The sequence below is a fragment of the Parasteatoda tepidariorum genome, chromosome 9, assembly GCF_982258835.1.
Source record: "Parasteatoda tepidariorum strain Cologne lab strain chromosome 9, Ptep-v5.0, whole genome shotgun sequence".
NCBI lineage: Eukaryota > Metazoa > Arthropoda > Arachnida > Araneae > Theridiidae > Parasteatoda > Parasteatoda tepidariorum.
In genome coordinates, this window is record NC_141763.1 from 11,827,342 (window position 1) to 11,845,029 (window position 17,688).

General features: G+C 32.2%; 1 protein-coding gene across 4 annotated transcripts in view; it reads left to right on the forward strand.

The window, feature by feature from the left end:
- The window catches only part of LOC107454299 (calcium-binding protein E63-1), a 31,008-nt gene extending 14,155 nt beyond the window's left edge, over positions 1–16,853 (forward strand). For 2 of the 4 annotated variants that reach the window (XM_087150872.1, XM_043053034.3), the window contains 5 exons: positions 8,717–8,756; positions 9,738–9,881; positions 11,987–12,117; positions 14,229–14,340; positions 16,668–16,853. In XM_087150872.1, coding sequence (XP_087006998.1) covers positions 9,758–9,881; positions 11,987–12,117; positions 14,229–14,340; positions 16,668–16,690 — 390 coding nt within the window. In that variant the 5' untranslated portion in view covers positions 8,717–8,756; positions 9,738–9,757 and the 3' untranslated portion in view covers positions 16,691–16,853. Of the gene's footprint in view, positions 1–2,962; positions 3,098–8,274; positions 8,335–8,716; positions 8,757–9,737; positions 9,882–11,986; positions 12,118–14,228; positions 14,341–16,667 lie in introns of those variants that run through there. The other 2 variants (XM_087150870.1, XM_043053033.2) reach the window with 2 other exon arrangements.
- The last annotated feature ends 835 nt before the right edge of the window (positions 16,854–17,688 follow it).

The following is a 17,688-nucleotide window of genomic DNA, read 5'->3' on the forward strand; positions in this document are numbered from 1 at the left end:
AAAGATTCTTGATTTTACTTAGGTATTTAACGATCTTTATCAGGTATTTATTTACATTCTATTTTATTTATAAATTACTTATTTAAATGAATACTTTATTTTTCAGCAATTTCATAATTACATGTTACAATTCAGAAGTTTTGTTTTAAAGCACTGGTATAAAACATGGCAGCGAAAATTTAAGGAACATTTATTTTAGGGTCATTATTGATGGTTTAATAGTGGCTTTTCCTAAATTTTTTTTTATTGCATTTATTTAGAATTGTTAGATAATCAATATCCTAATCCTTACTATTTTCGATTTGATTTCTTAATGATGATGATCTGATAACTATTAGTAATAAATAAAATTTTCAATGAAATTCTGAATAATTTAGTTGAAACAATATATTTTTGAGTTAATGAGATTTGATAAATACTAGAAATTCTGAGAAGTATTATGTGTGAGATAAATAACTTCGTCGAAATAATATATTTGTCAAGTTTACACGAACTGATTTATACGCTCATTCTGCTGATTGGAGAACTGGGGGTAGTGAGTTCGATCCTGGCAGTCGACGAAACAACCGGCGTGTGCACGCTGCAAGGTGCACATTAAGTCTGTCGTGTCATAAAGTCCTCTCGTGGGTTGAGGTGTGGAAGTTTGCAGAACCACGTCGTCTGACCAAGGTCTAAATTCCTACAATGCCTGCCTACAATGCTAGGTGCTTGATCATAATTGGTTGATGTGTGTATTGATTAATTAATGAAGAATTATTTACTACATTTAGTTTATTAGATAATAACTTCATATTACAACCGTCGTTGAACAGCCAACCTAATTTTTGGGCTTTCGACTACTAATGTTCAAATACGTAGCCTTGTAATTCTAAGCCCAATCCAGAAGACAAGGAAACTCCTGGATCAAGTATCGGGAGAAATTTGCCTTCGCGGAGGATTTTTTGATGGAACGTAACCCGCATTTGCGTTACGTGGAGAGGAAGACCACGAGAACCTTCCACGGTTAGCCAGACCGCAAGGGAACTCTAACCCATGATCCGTGTACCACTGAGGATATTTCACGTCAGCACTGTGGTCAGTGCAAGCCGGATGCGGAATTCACATCGACCAGCCATCGCTGAGATTCGAACCCGGTTAACCTGATTGTAGGGCTAACGCTCTATCCCCTGAACGTTCTATCTCTATCCATGTAATGCAAATGCGAGATAGTTCCATTAAAAAATCCTTCGCGAAGGCAAATTTCCTCATTACTTGATCCAGGAGTTCCCTTGTCTTCTGGGTTGGTTCAAATTTACAAGGCTACGGAGTTGAACAATTAGGTCGGCTGTTCAACTACGGTTATAAAATACTAAAAAACTATGCTAATTGGTTCGTGCAAACTATATTTCAAGTTACGAAATCAGACACAAAAACGTATTTTCACTGAATAAATGAAACTTTCTTTTTTCGAAGTATTCAGATTTTTGACTCTCATAATATAATGAGTAGAATTGGGAAAATATGATCCCAATAAATAAAAAAAGGTGAAAAAAATTAATATAGCATCAAAAGTTTGGACTCTTTAATGCATTAACTTTGAACTTTAATTTCATTTTTTTTTTACTTTCTTCCAGATCCATCAAATTCAAAAATAAGGATTCATTAAAAGAGTGTTCAGCATGTTTAATCAGAGAATTTTCTTTGAAAAAAAAGTTATGCTTATTCAGAGGAATTGCGTTTTTGTGTCTGATTTCGTAATTTAAAATATCGCTTGCACTGGCTAATTATTACATTTAAGGTTAGGTCTTTAAATCATTAGGATTGAATTCTAGTAAACTCCGTATTAGTCTTATTAGGAATCCTAGTAATCCTAATACGGATTTTTTATCCGATCATTAGATCAAAAATTATTCAGTGTTTTTTTTCTCCACGCACTATAATATAAGAGACTGGATTAAAATTCGCACAAGAAGAAATTTTGGCAAAGACATAAGTTTTTTTTTAAAAAATTAAAAACTGACATATTTATTGATTTATAAAGTATGCAGTACAGAACTATGTACAAAAAGCATTTCGGGATAGTGACCATAATGGGTTTACTAGAATCGTCTGATGCTCGAAAAAATCGGTGCGAAATCGGTCGATTTGTCCCTGAGAAATCGAATTTTAAATATATGACTTGAAAATTCGATTTCAAGCGAACTCTAAAGTACGTTTATGTGCCTGATTTCGTAATTTAAAATATCGTCTGCATTAATTAATTAGCATATTTGCGGTTATCCCCTCAAACATTAAGATTGAATCCTAGAACGTGAACATCGGATCCTAGATTAAAAGTTATTCAGGGTGGTCCGTTTTTTGTTTGTTTTTCGCCCTGTACTTTATTTTCCAGAGGATATAAAAAAGCATTGATCACTTAAATCATAAATATTTGATAATTTCATAGCATTTCCTAAATCATTGTTGAGAAAAGCATAGAGTTTGACAGTTAAAGGAACAAATTCGTAAAGAGTGCTTTGGATTAAAGAACTATTCTATATAAACATGAATTAAAACTTCCTCAATATCTCCTCCTATTTAAACAAGCCAATTTTTTTTTATTCAAAATCATTTTGAATATTTTTGTCAAAATTAAGTTCTCCAGTTAAGCTTGTCATTTAAAAGTATCGAAGTAATGACTACATTCGAAAGTAGTTCGTAATCGCTGCAATTTAAAAAAGTAATTGTCGTTAACTACAATTGTAATAAAGTAGTTGTAGTTGACTACGAAGAAAATGTAGTTTTTCTTGATCTCTGACCAAAATATATTCCGAGAATATATTCCAAATATATTCGTCAAAATACTTTCCTGGTAAAGTAATTCATTCTTTCCTCCTCTCTCACACTCTACTCCTAGGAGGGGAATTAAATTATCATTGATATTTGAGAGTTGTTTATCTTTTAATTGTCTACATTTTCAAGTAGCGATTGGAAAGTTTTTGTAGATAATAATTGAATAACAAAAAGATTGCTATGCTGCTGATATCAAAGTCAATCCTAAATTCAAACGAATTTTTATAGTATATGTGTTTCCCCTTACTAATTTTCCACTATTTTTGTTCAGGAATTGGCATGCATGGTAACGTTATAACGCTTATTTATTTATTTTTTAAATTCTGTGTGCTAATTGTTTGTTTACAAATAGTTATTTAAAGATATAATGATCTTTTGCTCAGTGCAATTTAGTTGAGTCTCCCTGTAGCCAAATTTTATTCGGAGCATCAATTAACCCCTAAGCAGAATTTTTTTTGAGCTATCTGCGACAAAACTCTCTAGCACTAATATCTTTCTGCAAGATACTTTTAATAATAACAAACATATATGTTACTCATTTAAAACAACAAAAACGCTGTGTTTATATGAAAAAACTAAGTAATTTTTTATAATTGAACATGTAATAATTTTTATTCTAATAGTATGGGTGCTATTCTCGCATTTGTCGCTCTAATAGTGCTAATACAATCGAAACATGTACATCGATTACTTATACTATCGGCGTAAATTGAGCCCGTCAAAAAGTGATTATGTAAATGCATGATTCAAATATTGGGTGTAAATTTTTGTAGAAAAGAAACATATATCTTTTTTTTCCAAAATAAAAATCTTTCTGCAAGAACTCTTTAGAGACAATGTCGCCATGTCTCTGCCATGGGGCAATTAACATTCAAAATATTCTCCATATAATGAACTGGTTCTCTCAATGTAATGAAAGACTCTTATGTTTTCAATTTTAGTCTTTGTTGAAAATGTGCGCGTTTCTATTTTCAGCTCTATTTTAAAATATGGAGATTTTTATGAAAATTTAGTATCGTATCACATAAATTGTAAAGCAATGTAAAGGTGGTGAAATTATACAATATAAACTTATGTTTATACCAGATCTTATTATTCTCAAAAGTTGATATATTGTCTTTTCGTTTGAATACATTATTATGATTTTGAAAAATTAATTATTTAAAATAAAGTTCGAACATGTATTAGTTTCATTCTGAATTGGAAGTCAAAACTATATTTTTGAACTTCATCTTGAAATCTTGACTTCAACTTTCTTGAAAGCGTGACGTTTTTTTTAACTCCATCTTGGAATATTTGTAACATTTACTTAACTACAAAATTCTTTAACCTCTGTTTTGACGTTTAACTGTCGTTTTGATAAGTTTCACTCAAGTATATTTTATAAACCAACAAACCGGATTTATAGAAATTTTGAAACAAGAAAAAACAGTTTTTTTTTTAATTACTCACCTAAATAATTTTTTTTTATAAACGTTCGAACTATATTTGTTTAGAATGCATGTTTAGGTGAATGAAGATTTCCTTTTAAGAAATTGAATTGTCTAAGGATTCAAATCTTTTGATTCCATGACATTTTAAAAATTATAATTTCTGGGGTGATTTTTTTTAAAAAAAATTTTTAATTTACTTACCGCATTGTGCATCTCTACCACATAAGATATAGGGGAGAGTGGGGTCAATTGTAACAGGGTACGATTGTAACAGAGAAAAAATTTCGAGTGTCGGGTTCTAAATTTGGTTCCTAGGTGGTGCACAAGGTGTATTTAATAAATCTACATGTACACCCCTGCTGGCAACCATTTTTATGTACTTTTGAAAGAGTTACATCACAAAAGATATTTTCACGCTACATAAGTACTTTTTTTGGTATTAGAATATTATATTGTAACAAAGTAATTTTGTTTAAACAAATAAAAATTATTAACCGAATATGTAAGTGAACACTTTAATTAACTTTTCAATAAAAAAAAATAGTTTTGTTACTTAACTAGTATTGTTTTTAACAAATGAAGCTGAAATGGCTTCTTGGGGACGATTGTAACAATGAGTAAAGGGACAATTGCAACAGCTGAAAAATGTTTACAAACCATTACTTAACTCTTTAAGAACCACCAATAGTTTCCTATATAATTTATATTATGTTGCATGTGCATTATTTTATTTGTCACCTTTCACAGCATAAATTAAAATTTTTAACCCCTTAAAGTTAAAAGTTTAACCCTTTAGGTCTCTGCTCATTATTATTTTTACTCTTAAAATATCACTACTATTATGATCAATAAAAAAATATATCACAACTATGATAATATGTATAATTAACTATGTTGTAGTTGAATTTATGAACTGTTACAATTGTCCCCACTTACGGGGTCAATTGTAACAAGTGCACGACTGTCAAAAAATTTTAATAACTAATATAATAACATTTAAAATAAGGTATTTATTTTTCTTTCTAGTAGAGGACAGTCTACTTTACTCGTCTCTCAATTAATACTAATAATATATTGAATTTTTTGTTAGTTAAAAATAGTTAAGTAAAATATGTTGCAATTGACCCCACTCTCCCCTACTGTCTGGAGTCTACTTGTTATAACAGTTTTTTTCCACATGACTTTTTTAACATGATAACCTTGATTTTTTAAATTAAGTTGTTGGAAATAATTCGCAACTGAAATTCAAAGATAACTCCTTTTTTAAAAATAAGTTTAAGATGTTCCTTCTAGTTAACTTGTTCGTGTTAATTATAATCGCTTAGCGTCAACGGTATTTCAAACTTGCAGATATATTAAAATGTAACGCGTCGAGGTTTTTTTAACTGACATTGAACAGCCTAACCAATCGTGGGTTCAGGACTTCTAAAGCTCAACTCCGTAGTCTTATAATTTTGAACCTAATCCAGAAGACAAGGGATCAAGTATTGGGAAAAATTTGCCTCATCTTTTTGATGAAACTAACCCGCATTCGCGTTACATGGAGAGAAAAAATCCCGAAAACCTCCCACGGTTAGCCTGACTGCAAGAGGACTCTAACCCATGAACCGTCTAGCACTGCGGTCGGTGCAAGCCGGGTGCGGAATTCGAATCGACTAGCCATCGTTGGGATTTGAACTCGATTCACCTTAATGGAAGGGTCTGAGCTCTATCATCTGAGCCAAAAAGGCTCAAAATGAAATTATTTTAGATAATTCGAAACTGAAATTAAAAACTTACAAATATTTTATTTTATTTTATATCCGACGTTGAACGACCGATCCAATTTTCGAATTGACGACTACTAATGTTCAACTCCGTAGCCTTGACATTTTGAACCCAATCCAGAAGACAAGGGAACTCCTAGATTAAGTATTGGGAGAAATTTACCTTCGTGGAGAACTTTTTCTTAATGGAACTAACCTTCATTTGCGTTACATGGAGAGGAAGACCACGAGAACCTCCCACGGTTAGCCTGACTGCAAGAGGACTCTAACCCATGATCTTTCTACCACTGAGGATATTTCACGTCAACACAGTGGTCTGTGCAAGCCAGATGCGGATTCGTATCGACCAGCTCTCACTGGGATTCGAACCCGGTTCGTCTCATTGAAAAGCGAACGCTCTATCCCCTGTGCCATCGCGGCTCAAACTTGCAAATATATAAAACATATATGGATAGGAATACTTAGATTTGATCCTTTTGTGTGATTTTTTTTCGCGCGGGTCACATACTATAAAATGCCAAAACTTGGCGATTATTTTGGCGCAGGTACCGACATAGAAATCTTCTTCCCAACTGTTCTTATCATGTAATTTTAGTAATTTTTCACAAAAATTAAGTAATAAAAAAAAAGCATGCACACTAGAAGTTTCAAATTATCTGGGTAAGGTTAAATCAAATAAGTAAGGTCAAATTATCTGGTTTTTTATCTGGGTAAGGCGTCCTCTTAAGAAACAAAAACTTATTTAATTCTGACGAATCGAAGGCGTAATTCCAGCGCATCAAATTCTTTTTGACTACTGAAACAGACACGAATAGACGATTGAAACATTTTCAGTGCATACGACAGCGATTGTTAGAACAGTCGTGAATTGGGTCGTAAATCGACAAATATCAATGAATTGTTTCGATTTCAAACGTTGCTTGCTATTGAAAAGAAAATGATTCTGCTAACTTTTAAGGGAAAATACCACTACGATTGTTTTTTTTTTTAAATGTGAATAAAAGCATTTTTAGCATTACTTTTATGTGCGTTAAAGTATTTTTCAAACAATAAATAAAAGAAATTGTTTGAAAATTTATGGCGTGAATGATTGATGATCAGAGGTATCCTCGCATAAGCCGGGTGAATCATTGTTTACTTTTTAAACAAAAATAAATATAAGCATTTTTAACGTATAGTCCCTGGACGAATTATTACACGCACTATAAGATTCTATTTAAAATCTTAATTATCAGGTGATATTATAACAACTTTACTGTTTTTACGCGGCTGAAACCGGTTTGTACTTGTTTACGTTACGTGTATCAATTGGTTAACATTGTAACGAAATACGTTCAAAATAAATACAAATAGGAAGTATATTGAAAATCTCCTGAATAAAAACCCATTATATGTATGTTTTAAATATAAAAGTATTGCCTATAAACTCGTGCAAATTATTAAAACACTACAGTGCGTCTAATCACTTGGTCTAATTATAACAATTTAATAATGTAATACCTGATATAATAAATATTCTGTATTTATGTAATATATCGTCTAATTTATTGAATCCTCCAATCTATATTGTATATCGCCTAATTTAACCAATTGGTGTCCGAACGTAAATAAGTGCAAACTGGTTTCAGTCGCATAAAAACAATAAAGTTGTATATAGTATATACAGGATGATTCTAAAAAGATGGGCAAAATTTTAGGAAGTGATAGTACATACACAAACAATTTTTATCAAAGAATGCATGGTCGAAAACAAAACGCAAAGGTGCTGGTGCATTTGGAAAGTTGTTTGATGCAAACGTGAAAGCTCCATTCCTGTTGCGAGTTACTGCGCTGCGTTACTTGTCGCCAAGCTTTCGGCCGCTGCAGAGAAAGTTCGTGATATGCCTGGTGTGTTTCAGAATGTTCGCCTATCTTTTCTTCGCCGTAGTACTGCGTGCATAGCTGCTGCCGGCCACTGTTTTGAACACTCATTGTAATCACATGCCATTAAATTTGCTTTTATAACTTAACTTCATCGTTCTTTGTGTGTTTTTGCTTCATATAAGAACATAAACTTTGACGCCCTCTAGCGGTTTTGCGTTTTGTTTTTGACCATGCATTCTTTGATAAAAATTGCTTGCTTGGGTGTGTACTATCACTTCCTAAAATTTAGAATCACTCTGTATATGAAAGTTAAAAATGTAGAGAAAACATGAAAAATATTAAAGATTAATGAAAAGAGAAGGAAAAAATTATTAAAAATAAGTTCCTTAATTTCAGTATTATCTGTTCTTATGCACCAACTGAAGATAAAACAGAGGAAGAGAAGGAAATTGGCTGGAAATGTAACTGCGTTTTAATGACATTTAAAAATAATAATGATTATTGTTATGCTCACCTGTTTGTACCGATTTTGATGACAAAGGGAAAAAAGAATATGAAAATAAGTAATAGTGTTTAATCTGCTGATTAAATGTACCCCACTTCTGTTACTTTACAAAAGGTGCACTTTTTCAGTGAATTGGAGAATGTTTTAATTTTTTTCTAGTTATTATTAATATATAAAAAAACAGTGAAAAAATATTGAAAATTTATTAACATTTCTTGAATTTCCAGAATTACTATTCTTTCATAATATTATTATATGTTTTTAAAATTATTGCATGTGTGCAATTCTGTTTATCACATTTTTAGTTTCGATTTTTAAAAATATTATTTTTTTTTCAGGATCATTCTCGGCCCAATTTGACTACTAGTCAAATAACAGGTAAATAATATTTACAATGAATTATTATTTTTAATAAACAAACGAAATATTTTTTTTAAAAAAAGACACTTGCAAGCCGATAACACAGCTTAAAGACTCAGAATGAAAAACTAATGTTAAAAAAAAAGCGGACACTATGAATAATTTTTGATATAATAATCGGATTTTCACATAAACATAGAGATACCTAAATCTTAAAATGCTACGCTTGAATTTTGATCTGAAATTATCTGATTATCTAGTTAGATATTCTGATTAGATTATATATTTCGAAGAAACTGATTAGATATTTAGAAGTTTCGATCTATCCATTTATAAGAACTAACAATTTATTTCATTTTTTTTTTCTTTTCAGGCTTAAGTTTCAAATTAAATTTAAAAATACGAATAAATTATGAAGATTTTTTTTTTGTATCTATCCTATATTACAAATGCAAATTTTGTATGTTTGAGTAAGTCATATTATTGTAATAATAAGTTTAATCTGGGTTGATATATTTTAGAGACATTTATCGAATAAATCTTTCACCTGATATCAATTTAAACCTCTGGGGGTACTGAATTGGAAAGTGATCGTTCTCTGGTTCTAGTCAAAATTACGATCTGTGGATGAATGAATAGATATATGAACCCTATAAACGGGTGTGGCAGAAGTCGATTTCTTAGCCAGCTGGACCATACTAAGATAAGATATTGCACACGGCCTTGGAATGGAAAACTAGAGTTCGATGTTGTAAAGATCGGTATGTTACTGATCTAGCCCAGCTCTGGTCATAGGTTAGTCCAACTTGCGCTATTAGTACGAAACTCAGTCTCACAAACCTTAAAACATTTAAAAAATTTGCGCGAAAGCATATATTCCCTCAATTTCATAGAATTTTAACATTCACTTTCTTACATTCTAACATTACATTCACATTGTATTCTAAGTTTATTTTTCAACGACCAATTATTAAAGAAAAATGTTTTTTTTTTTTTCAGAGTTGAAGGCAGCTTTCGCAATGTTAGACCGAAATCAAGATGGCCGCATCAATGAAACAGAATTAAAAAGTATGCTGGAAAAATTAGGAATCAGTCTGACTGATGAAATGATTGCTAAGCTTATCGAGGAGGCCAGCAAGACTGGTAAGTTGTTTTACTGTATTTGCTTCTCAAGTGGCGCAATCTGCTGAAGCGGAATTCTCATTGACTAGAGTTTTGTCTACGGTAAGAACTCCCCCTGCCACAAAGTCTACTGCAATGGTAACAAGAATAGCGCATTTCAGAGAGGGTAGCTTCTCTTCACTCTAGGGCTGTCACAATAGAACGCAGAAAAAGATTCCCTTTATATCGCAGATCCAAACCAAAACCTGTCCTAAACAATGACCGCGCACACGTACTTGAAATAGTTATACCTAGGTACCATAGTCATCGTCCAGGCGAATGGCAAGGGGAGTTCTTACTTTATACAAACTATATGAATGGTTGACTGAATGTAAATAATAACCAGCATCCTAAAACCGGAAGAAATTTAGAAAACTTCCTGTGTATCCCTCCGCCTACGAGGCGATGTGTGAACAGGTTTAATATTCTAGGAAGTTCTATTATTGTAATTTGTGTTTTAATTTACCCGTAATTTTACTGTTCATAAGAGTTTTCTGTCATTTATAAATTAACAGATCGCGAACTTACAACAAATTAAAGAAAATTAAAATCAAGACATAAATGAAGTGTAAAGGTCTGGTTTCTTAGGACAAGCGCCTTATCTGGGCGTCAGCGGAAAGTTGACGTAGAGCTCACGCCAAAAAAAATACTTTTTTGTTAGCTCAGCGTGAGCAGTCGGTCCTACGCAGACATTATCTCTCATTGCGCATGCGTTAATAACGTAAACAAATATTTATTTTGAATTTGTATTGATTTTGTTATTGTCGACCAGCGTTTTAGAGAACAAATAATGACTTTGTCCAAGAAAAAACACATTATAGCTGAGCTAAATGAAGAGTGCTATGTTTAATGTCAAAATCAAAATCTTGGCTGATTTCAATGTGCTGTTGGATGTTGTCCGCCATTGCTTCTGTGGTTAACGTCACGTTGTAATCCAACTGCAGTTGAGTTGGACGGCAATTGTAGTTCAAGATGAACGTTCGATGACGTATGCTATCAAACTCAACTCACAAATGGACCAATCAGAGGTTAGCGCTGATTTCCAGCTGACGGCGTCCTGTCCTAAGAAACTAGGCCTTAAGGTTTGCCATGTTTTGAGTGTTATTGCTTATTTGGCTATATTTGTTTTATTATAAATATCGCCGTTTGTTATTGTTTGTTGTTGTGCTTGAGGAATCTTCCTAATGCAATTGTTGTCTGTTTCGTTAGAACTTAAATTGAAAGAACGCGTTATATTGCAAGTATAATATTATTGGATGGCTTCCTTTTTCAGATTTAGGCTTAAAAATCAATCGGAAGTCTTACGACGAATTTCAACTTCTAGCCCCATCCGTGCTTAGCTTTACATGGTCAACTATACATATCCGGATGGCGCAGGAGATAGAGCGATCTCCTTCCAATGAGGTGATCCGGGTTCGAATCCCAGCGATCCATACGATTTCCGAACCCGGCTCGCACCAACCACCATGCGGACGCAAAATAACCTCAGTTGAAAAATATAACCGTAGATTAGAGTCATCTTGCAGTCGAGCTAACCGTGGGAGATTTTTCGTGGTCTTCCACTCCATGTAACGCACATGCGAGTTAGTTCCATCAAAAAGTCCTCCATGAAGGCAGATTTCTCCCACTATTTGATCCAGGATTGTCTTCTGGATTGGGTTGAAAATGACAAGGCTATGGAGTGGAACATCAGTAGTCATAAACCCAAAATTGGGTCGGCTGTTCATAAAATATTACCTGCACCTACCTTTTCTATACTTTAAATTACTTAAGGAGGTGAAACAGAATTTGCGATGAAAAGTTTCTATCGTTGTATAGCTTCCTCTCAAGTCTCACTTAAGCGTGATATAGAAGTTTAGAGAGAGAGGTGTCAGTTTAGATGTCGACCACGTCGTCAGATTGTTAAAGCCTTCGATGCAGGTTAAAAATTTGTTTTGGAAAAGGTCGAAAAGCATAATTGGTTATGTGCATTTTACATTTACATGATCGACTTATCGTAAGAGAAATGAGATGGTGGATTGACGCAGTTATTGATGTAATTTTGTGGTTTATAAAGAAAAACGATGTTATTTATTTATTATTTTCAGGTCAAAGGTTATTAAATGAAGAAGAATTTTTTTCTTGGATGTCCCACCACGATGTGAAAGAAGATGCAATGGCTGATCTAATGGCCGCTTTCAAAGTATTCGATAAAGACGGAAATGGTTACATTTCGAAGGTAATTTCGAATAACCCTTCTCTAGAGTGGGTCTGATCCTAAGACACGGTTCCCAGTAGATCACTAAAGTCAAACATCACTAGCTGCGGTCAACGTGCGGGTGTGTGACCATTTTGATTCGCCTGTGAGGTTTTGGTCCTCTTAAACCATTCTACCGTAAAGTGATCGACTTCGCTTGCAGGTAGTCGGGCTACCAAAGTATAGTCAAAGTACACATCAGTATAGGAACCACGTGTTTGTCATAAATATGAACATTGGTTTCTTAAACCGGTAAAAACGAATTTTAATATAGCGATGCATATAAAAAAATATCGATATTTGACAACATATCGCGACGTTTTTCCATATTATTTTTTCACGGGCCAACATTTTCATCTCCCAAATTAAATTTATGAACACTAACATCGTATTCAATAGTTATGCATAGTATTCGCTTTATTTTTTTAATATGTTATGCCATCGATAATGATTGCTACATTATCGTAGTTTATATGCGTTATCATTAATGATCACAATTTTGTGGTATTTGAAGCACTTTTGTGCATTATCAGTAGCCGAAGACCTATATAAAAAAAATTCTGGTATTGTTCCAACTGATAGTGATCTAGCTTCATGGTGCCAAATGCAGCAAATTTCAAGAACCATGTAATCTACCTTTTTAAAGTTTAAAAGAAATACTATTTAAGAATATAAAGATTATAAGAAACATGCTTACCTTTTTAAGATTATAAAGAAATATTTTTACTTATTTAAAATATTAAAAAACAATATTAAGAATGAAAATTATTAATTTAAATATATTTATTTTAACGAAGAAGAAAAATCGTTTTTAATTTTTTTCTAAACTTTATCTTTTAAATTGAATTTACTCGTTTGATTCTCAATTTCAAGAACAAAAATTAGCGACTGTCAATTATGTTATAGAACCGCATTATTTGAACTATTGAATTCAAACTAGTAGTGCCACCATGGAATTTAAATGCTATTAAAAAATCGTTTGCCTTCTCATATTTTCTCTTTACCGGAAAAAAAAAGTGGCAAAAATATCATCAATATTGCAACGTAACAAATGAAAGTGACTCAGTATTTGTTATAAATGTCAGTACAGAGGAGAAAGTTGGTTTTGTTTTTACTTTCTTTAATAAATTATTGCTTTTTTTCTTTCATTTTTTCTATCTGAAGCCGTTCGAAACTTGTTCTGATCAAAGTAACAGATGTTTTTATATGGCTTTGGAGTTGTCACTCAGAACAATAGAATACGTCTGCATAATAAAAAGCTTAATTAGTCACGTGAAGAAAAAAAGTTTAACTAAAATATCTGCGATACCTAATTTAAGGGCCTGTATTTTAAAAAGGAGAGAGCTCAACATTTATACACTTCTATGAGCCGATAATAATAGTAAACAATTATAAAATTTTGATTTAAAAAAAGGGATTTTAGAAATGTTTAATAAATGTGTTTATTATAACCATTTTTTTTATTAAAATTATTTTCAATTTTGTAACACTAAGAGAACATTTGAATTTCTTTCGTCCGTTTGTAGTAGGATCTGTTTTTGTTATGAGTAGGAAAAAAATAAGTCATATTAAAATGAACCGTTTATTAAAACGCTTAGAATCTTGGCCAAGCTTTTTTTTTTTTCTTATCAGGACACTGTGCAACGTCACTGAAAGCTGTATGAAATTACTAACTACATGTTTAAATTTCGTCATACTTAAGCTTATGAAACACGTTTCTGTTAACCTAATTAATCTAAAGCCAACGGCAATTGAAGCACAAAAAAAAAAGTTATATACTATCTAAACTAAAGTGCAAATTCATCTGGGAAAATTGATTGATTGTGGTAAATCTTAATTAAAATACTTTGGTCCATTATTGTTTATATCTTAATTAAAATACCATTATTGTTTATACCAATTGGTACTGAATTACAATTTAATTTTTCATAAGATACCTCAAAATATTATATTAACTTCTGATAGTAGTTTCAAACCAAAATATGTAATAGATTATATTTATTCTTAAACTGTAACTGTGTTTCTTAATGACATTTGTGAGCTTAACAAAAATATATATTTTCTTCTGTATTGATATTTTCTAATTTTAAAAGGATGAACTGAAAACAGCTATGGACACAATAGGCGAGCCCATGTCAGAAGGTCAGCTAGATATAATGATTAAAGAGACAGATACCGACAACGACGGAAAAATCAACTATGAAGGTAAAGTTCTTACTTATATACAACGTTGTGTAGCTTTACCTCATTCGGTATTTTGGAAGTTCTTTAATTTCATAAGAATAAAAACTCCTTGTCAGTTACTGACAATGAGCAGATTCAATATTATCAACAAACAAATATTTGTAGCCAGCTTAAAAAAAAAAATAAAGAAATACTTATAAACATTTAACTAAAGAATTATAGAGAACGAACGTATTTTTTACATTTATTTGCCCTTTTATGCTGCTTGGGACAGGCTTCGTAGAGGTTCACAATAAAAAAAAAAGAACAACATTTTACAAAGAAATAAGGACAAAATCAGGACATTTTTTGGAGTAATACCGGTCCATGACATTTCAGTCACTGATTCAATTCATGTCCAGTTGTTATGGTAACCCTTTTTAAATAATTTCTACGTTGTAAAAAAGAAAATGTTTGAAAAGACACTGAATGCTGGCAGACAAATATTAAATATTATTACTTACATTTGAAGCAATGAGATGATTTTATTTTATAACCGTCGTTGAACAGCCGACCCACATTTTGGGTTTACGACTACTAATGTTCAACTCCGTAGCCTTGAACCCAATCCAGAAGAGAACTCCAGTATCAAGTATTGGTAGAATTTCGCCTTCGTGGAGGACTTTTTTGATAAAACTAACCCATTACATAGAGAGGAAAACCACGAAAACTTCCCATGATACGTCTACTACAGAGGATATTTTATGTCTGCACTGTGGTAGATGCGAGCCGGGTGCGGAACTTGAGTCCCAGTTATAACTGGGATCAAACCCTTGTCACCTCATTGGGAGGCAAGCGCTTTATCCCCTGAGCCACCATGGCTCAACATCAGAAATTTTATTTTATAACTGTTTTTGAACAGACGATCCAATTTTTAGGTTTACGACTACTAATGTGTAACTCCTTAACCTTGTAATTCTGAACCCAATCCAGAAGACAAGGAAACTCCTATATGAGTACCCCGAGAGGTACTGATTTGTTAAGGAAACATGGAGGACTTTGCGACCCGACTGATTTGACGTGCATCAGTCACCATCTACGACAAAGCTAGTCTTCGGTCGGCGGGGATCGAACCCACAAGGAATTAAAAAGCAATGGGATGAGTTTAGATACATGGCATCAACTTTGGAAGATAATAATCAGTCATGCAACTTTATTCCGAAGAGTCAATGTTTCTGTTGGAAACTGAGAATCAATTAACCTTGTGAAGCTTTATTAACACAGGTTATCATGTAAATCAAAATTGGAAATAATAAAAGCTCATTTAGCGAAGTAAAAAATATGTATCAGGGGTCTGTGTAGGTATTTTTAAGAGGTAATTTTGTGAAAATTTAGACATAATTTGTGAAAATAAAAAATTACATTAAATATTCAACACAAAAATCTGCTCAAATAGGAAAATATTTTCAAAAATTGCGACTACGAGCAAACAATCATTTATGACTGGTAAATTTCTATATATAGTTTTCCCGTATGTTGTGTTCATTCTAGACCTTAAAAAAGGCAGGAAGCTAGAAACTGAAAAGGGCACCCATCACAAAGAGGGAATTGGTAACAAATATTTGCCTAACTTTTAAGATACCCAAAATGTACAATAAATAAGTTTTTCATTTTATCATTAAACAAAATTTATTTTCTTTAAAAGATAAAATTTAAGTTAAATATAATTCCTCAGTTAAATTCGTACTTTCTATCAATTAGTTTTAAAATGAGAGCAATTCTCGAATTATGAAAATGTTGCTCGTCGTAACTTATTAAACATATTGGGATTTTAAAAACGATGTCAAAATGAATGAAAAACAATAAGTAATTGTAATAACTAGCGATCGAAAATTAATGTGGACTTACGATTTAAATGTCGCCAATCAAGCGCGTGAAAAAGTGAATACTAAAATATGAAACATTTCCACAAAAAAAAGATCCATAAAGGATGTATATTTACGGTAGAATTGATCTAAATTGAGAATGTCAAAATCGAAAAACTCGCTTGTCGTAATAACATTGTATAAAAATTATCAGAATAAGAAAAAATAAGTAGGAATTGCCGTCACAACTCAAACTATACACTCAACATACTGCAGTACTGGCAATAGCATATCTATGGAGGAATAAAATAAGTATTTTTACCAGCAGTGGATATCTTATCATCAAAATTTTCTTTAAAAATTTCTTCAACAAATACAGTGAAATTTGAGAATATACGGGTAAACAGGGGATAGTCGTAAAACACAGGAGTCCTCGTTAAAAAACACTAGACTTGGCAGGTATGCAATCTACTCAGAATTGAAAAACACTTTTTTGCCTTACAGAGTTCGTCCAGATGATGCTTTAGTACAGGATCATTATAATTGAATTTCAAGTTGTTCCAGACTACTTGTGGCGTCAAATGAAACTTGATTGTGATAACTAGATATTGTAAATATGTTTTTGTTGTAGATACTAATGTTATGTCAGTCAGTTTATTTACTTTAAAAAATAAAGTGTCCCTGTAACAAGGTTGTTCTATAAATACTACTCTTGTACATACTAATATACATTGGGTGTTTCATTAAAACCATATTTAAGATATAAAAGGTTTTCTACAAACACTATCTTAATATACACTAGGTATTACGTAAAAATCATCCTATACAGGGTATTCCATAAACACAGAAATCTGAAAAGGGTTTTCCATTTAGATATATGTTCATAATTGCGTTTAACGCTACTTGTTTAAGACCAGTACGTAATGTGTTTTTTTTTTGTAAGTTCATTGCTGAAAAGCCCCTTTCAACCGCTGCAGTACTCCCAGACAGAGAAAATATCAATTCCATTTCAGGTTCATTTTAGAAGTGAGGCGCTAGACTCTTGTAAGTTTACAAAAATTGAAAATGTATCACGAACATTAACGGGAAAATGGCCGTTCGCGCGGACGTCGGATTCGAGACATTCGTTGTCCGCGGGGAATTTTTGACCGCCGAGGACGGGCGGTTTTTCGAGCCCTGCGAGAGACACTTCACAAACAAATTCTTTTGCACCTCTCTCATGCACTCTAAAAATATTTCAAGATTGAACTTTTTACTAGAATTTTATAGCTCAACGACTCCAAAATGTACCTTTCTTTCTCACATATTAAATCAATCATCGAATTTTTTTCTTCATTTAATTAATTTATTTTTTTTTACAGTAAACAAGATTAAAATAACAGGTAACCTTGTACTTCAATTAATAAACAAATAATTTTTTTTTCACAAAGCTATAGATATCTCTACATATTTTTCATATCATTTATGTTTTGAATGACCTCAATTTTTTTTTTTTTTTTTTTTTTAAAAAAGTCATAATCTCAAT